The sequence below is a fragment of the Triticum dicoccoides genome, chromosome 7A (assembly GCF_002162155.2).
Source record: "Triticum dicoccoides isolate Atlit2015 ecotype Zavitan chromosome 7A, WEW_v2.0, whole genome shotgun sequence".
Classification (NCBI taxonomy): domain Eukaryota; kingdom Viridiplantae; phylum Streptophyta; class Magnoliopsida; order Poales; family Poaceae; genus Triticum; species Triticum dicoccoides.
Genome location: NC_041392.1, coordinates 674,262,910 through 674,268,305, shown reverse-complemented (window position 1 = coordinate 674,268,305; position 5,396 = coordinate 674,262,910). Strand labels below are relative to the sequence as shown.

The following is a 5,396-nucleotide window of genomic DNA, read 5'->3' as shown; positions in this document are numbered from 1 at the left end:
GAATAGGATACTTAATAAAACACACCCTTCCAAGTGCCAGATACAACCGGTGATCGCTCTCTCACAGGGCGACGAAGAGAGGATCGCCGGGTAGGATTATGCTATGCGATGCTACTTGGTGAACTTACCTTCTACTCTTTTCTACATGCTGCAAGATGGAGGTTACCAGAAGCGTAGTCTTCGATAGGACTAGCTATCCCCCTCTTATTCCGGCATTCTGCAGTTCAGTCCACATATGTTACCCCTTTTCCATTTGACACCAATGCATACATATGTAGTGTAGCTCCTTGCTTGCGAGTACTTTGGATGAGTACTCATGGTTGCTTTGCTCCCCCCTTTTCCCCTTTCCTATACCCGATTTCTGCGACCAGATGATGGAGCCCAGGAGCCAGACGCCACCGTTGACGACGACTCCTACTACTCTGGAGGTGCCTACTACTACGTGTAGGCCACTAACGACAACCTGAAGTAGTTTAGGAGGATCCCAGGCAGGAGGCATGCGCCTCTTTCGGTCTGTATCCCAGTTTGTGCTAGCCTTCTTAAGGCAAACTTGTTTAACTTATGTCTGTACTCAGATATTGTTGCTTCCGCTGACTCATCTATGATCGAGCTCTTGTATTCGAGCCCTCGAGGCCCCTGGCTTGCAATATGATGCTTGTATGACTTATTTTATTTGTAGAGTTGTGTTGGGATATCTTCCCGTGAGTCCCTGATCTTGATCGTACACGTTTGCGTGTATGATTAGTGGACGGTCAAATCGGGGGCGTCACAGAAGATGACACAAAGAAATTAATGGCATCTAATGAAAGGAGAGGTTGGCCTGGCATGCTAGGTAGCATTGATTGTATGCATTGGACTTGGAAAAATTGCCCCAAGGCATGGCAATGAATGTATTGTAGCAAGTCTCGTGATGCAACAATTGTGTTAGAGGCCGTAGCATCCGACGATTTATGGATTTGGCATTGCTTTTTTGGTATGTCGGGCACTCTCAATGATATCAATGTGTTGCAACGGTCTCATTTGTTTGCTAGGCTTGCTAGTGGTGATGCTCCTGCTTGCAACTACACTATCAATGTGCATGAATACACAAAAGGGTACTATCTTGCAGATGATATACCCTCATTGGCGCACATTTGTCAAAAACATTAAAGAACCCAAAACTAAAAAATAGTGTGAATTTGCAAGGGTGCAAGAGGCAGCCCGAAAAGACATTGAAAGTGCATTCGGTGTTTTGCAATCGAGGTTTGCTATTGTCCGTGGTCCTGCTCGTTTTTGGGATAAGAAAACCTTAAAAAATATCATGACATGATGTGTTATCCTGCACAATATGATTCTTGAAGATGAGAAAGAAAAGAACTTGGAATTCTTCTATGACAATGTGGGTAGCCGTGTAAAACCAGCTAGAGACCCTAATCGCATTAGAGCTTTTCTTCAGACATATAAGGAGATTGAAAATGCAAACACACACTTTCAACTTCACGAGGATCTCATTGAGCACCATTGGCAAAGGGCTGGACAGTGATTAATTTTTGTATTCATTTGTATTTGTATTCATGACAAGTTTTGTATTGCATTATTTAATTTTGCTACGGTGATTTGAATAATTATTTGTAATGTGAATGATTATTGTATTATGTTTGATTTGAATAATTTAGTTTGCTTTTGATTGTTGTATTGGATTTGATATTTGCGGGCCGATGAGATGCGAGATGCAGCGCCACAAAGAGAAGACCCCGTAAAGCCGACCCGTAAAAAAGCATATTTCACGAATATACTTTTATACGGGTCCGTTTGAAGGGTCTGCATCTGTGGCCGTCCGCATCGGCCTGCAAAGGTCATTTTGTGCAAACTGCAAATGCGTTTTGCAGGCCGGCGGGGTGCGGGGTCTGCTAGAGTTGCTCTCAGCTTCAGTGAGCAATACCATAGACGACTATGAAACTGTGGCAGCAGACCATCAGTCTCTTTGAAAAAACAGAGTTTCGACATTACATCTGAATTTCACACATGATTCGGCTATATCTGACATGTAACCGGGCATTTTGAGTTTGCAACTTGTGTACACGACTATAGCACTGGCACTGCTCAATCTCAAGAACCTACGGGCTCACGCGACCCATGGAATATTTCCTGGCGGTCAAGACGGAAGCATGGAGCTGCTGATGCGGCGATGTCCCGAGAGGCGAGACCGCCGACCACCGCCGGACAAATACCGCAAACGTCCAGAGCCCCATGGCACCTCGCCGTCCCCCTGGTCTTCTGTACTGCTCCGCTTGTCTTCCAGAACCAGCCCGGCCCCGACGGACACCACCGACGAGTCCATGGAAGCTACGCGGCGAAAATTCTCCGTCCTCCTGCGCTGTGGCTCCGGCGACCTCGACCGGCAGCGCCGATCGATCTGTACGCGCAGCTCTTGCTGCTCGTTCTGCCCTTGAGCCGGGACCGGCTGCTCCTGGCTCAAGGTTTCAGAAACTTGCTGAGCGTCGGCAGGTGGCTCCGAACCGCCGGTGGCCGCCGAGTCCAAGACGACGACGTCGGCGCGGCAGAGCGGGCAGTTGACGTGGGCGCGGAGCCAGGTGCCGATGCAGGGGACGTGGAACGCGTGGCCGCACTTGGGGAGCAGCCGGAGGAGCTCGCCGTCCAGGAACTCGCCGAGGCAGACGGAGCAGTCGGCGGCGCCGCCCAGCGTCCCCGCGCCGACGCGGTACCGCGTGAGCGCGATGGACTCGATCGCCGCCTCGTCGAGCCCCACGGTGCGGATGTGCCACGCGTGGTGCACGACCTCTTCATCCTCTGGATCCGGAGCTGCGCCCCCTTGGACGTCGGTCGCGGTCGCGGCGCCAGCCATCTCGGGGGCGGGGCCGTCGCCTTGGGCGGCGGGATTGGCAGCCCCGGCGGCGAGAAGGGACTGCTGCCGGCGCTGGCGCCTCCTGCGACGGATGAAGCAGTAGATGGACAGGGACACGAGAGACAGGAAGACGAGGACGAACGCGGTGACCACGAGCGGGGTGACCAGGTGCCGGTTGCCATCGGAGGATGGAGGAGAGGGGCAGTCGTCGTCGTCGTCGCTGCCGTGGCAGCTGCCTGGTTTCGGCAGGTCCGGCGACATCGGGGCGGAAGGGACGTGGCCGGGACGCGGTACGGGGGGGCGGGTAGTGATTGAGAACGACCAAGGGAGGTTGCTTGCGCTTGTCTGCGGTGTAGAGCAAGACGCGTTTTGGGAAGCAGAGAAAAACGAGGCGCGAGGCCGTAAACTGGTAAAAAAGGAACGTTGCGTGGACAAGACTAACTGGGCGGTGGTGTCAATCGTCGCGGTGCGCGTGGAAAAACTCGGACGCGGTGGGCGTCACCGGCGCCCGACGTCAACTGCCGTCCATGGTGATGTACTGACCAAATCGCCGGCGAGGATGTGGCTGCGAGGCGATGGGTCCTTGTTTTTTAGCCGATGGAGGCACCGGGGTAAAGCGCCCGTCAATCGTTAGCAGTTATTTCTCGCAAGCATCGGCTGTCACGGAAAAGTATGGTATCCTGAGGTTGTGTTTGGTTGAGCTGCAGATTCTGAAAAAGCTGTTGTGGAAATATTGCTGTGAAAAAACTGATGTGAAAAAGCTGGAAGCTGAAAAGTTGGGGTACCCCCAGCTTTAAAATTTACACTAGGGCAGGGCCGGTCCTGAGATTTTGAGGGCCCGGGGCGAGACTAGAACTCGAGGCCCTTAACATGTCTGCCATAACAATAAAAATGAATATACGTATATATGAAATATTTATCGGTAACACTTAAAATCCATCTAAAATTAGTATGCATATTAAATAATTTATACATATTACCTTAAAATTTTCTTCTAACAATCCTCGATGCAAAGTCAATTATGATGGGGTCGATGTCAATATTATCCAATAATTTCTTATTGATGCATATCAATTGTTGCCGAATCATTTAACCTCTCTGAACCATTGTTTACCTCAAATAGTTCTTCAGCAGTTTCAACTTTGGAAGCTAGTCACGGGCATAGTAAATAAGATGTGATAAGGAATGAAGATATTAGGGTAACAATCAACTTCTTGGACATGCTCAAAAATCTCCATAGCTCACATTACACTATCTGGCAAAGTTAATTTTATAGTCTTCAATTCAAGAATAAGATCACATACCTCAACATCTCATGAACCATCAAGAGAGAAAGTTTCTGAAAATTTTGTGCATCACTTTTCAAGTTCAATATCATGTGACTTCATGGTCCGCCCGAGCACATATAATCCGAATATATATCTTTAATCACCATGAGTTCTTTAAATCTACCTTTTAAAGAAGTGATCGCCATATCAACAAAACAAAAGAAGAAATACTTAACTTCCCCCGCAAAATAAGAGAAATATTTAACTTGAAAAGCCTTCTCAGCTTCTAGGATTTCTTCTTGATAATCACTTTCGCCATACATATTTCCGCACTGTGATTGTACATGTCATCCACAACTTTCTTCCTTCTCCTTTTATCACTACCAGATGGACACTTCCTCCCGAATGGCATGATAAGACACAATGTTGAAAATAAATATTAGAAAATACATCTATTGACAATTATCGAACGGTCCGATGTGCCGGCTGATCATCTAGGAGACTAGGAAGTAGGAACTGCGGTATGAAATATAAGATATGAGATATACTTTAGGAGATAGGATTTTCAGCACCCGGGTGCCTCTATACCCTCTATGCTCACCCAGAGGGGCGAATTGTTGATGGACAGAGAGCAACGTGATGCTGCGCTGGCCGCCGGGGAAATGAAATCGGTGGACGACCTGACTGAATTAGAAAGGAAAAAATCGATTTAGGGGAAATGGAAAAGGAGCGCCATACGCACAGTCGCAATTAGCCAAGAGGCAAGAGACAACCATCGGCGGGCGCTGGCAAATTGGAAAGCGCTGCATGAATGCGTGCGTGATGCAACGGAAGGGGATCAATCAATTCCTTCTTTTGCGGGGTGCACGTACTAACCTAAGGAAAGAATCGGAACTTCCTTCTTTTTCTACGTGCATGTACTAATGAACGAATGGATCGCTGGCTCATCCTCCGTGACTCGCTGCGTGCGAACGTTCCGTTGGGCCATAGGCCATAGCCTGCGTGTATACCGGGGGAGGGCCCCCTCGAATTTGGGGCCCCGGGGCGGCCGCCCCCCTGCCCCTCCCCAGGGCCGGCCCTGCACTAGGGAGAAGCTACAGATTTTCAAAAGCTGCTTTGAACATTTACCCCTTTGTTAGCTTTTGGCTTTTCAAAGCAGAAGTTGGTAAAAAAAACTGAGCCAAACGCATCGTAACTTTGCTTCCGCCTCCCTGAGAGGTGATTTTTAGGACCATGGTTCACCCAAACCTATGGTCCATGTCGTAGGATGTAATACCCCCCAC

At 49.1% G+C, this 5,396-nt stretch overlaps 1 protein-coding gene across 1 annotated transcript; it reads right to left on the bottom strand.

Annotated features, from left to right (window-relative positions):
- Nucleotides 1-1,923: 1,923 nt before the first annotated feature.
- LOC119331150 (E3 ubiquitin-protein ligase RING1-like) lies at nt 1,924-3,163 on the bottom strand. The gene has a single exon (XM_037604323.1). The coding sequence runs from the start codon at nt 3,104-3,106 to the stop codon at nt 2,135-2,137; it is 972 nt and encodes a 323-aa protein (XP_037460220.1). The 5' UTR covers nt 3,107-3,163; the 3' UTR covers nt 1,924-2,134.
- Nucleotides 3,164-5,396: the final 2,233 nt, after the last annotated feature.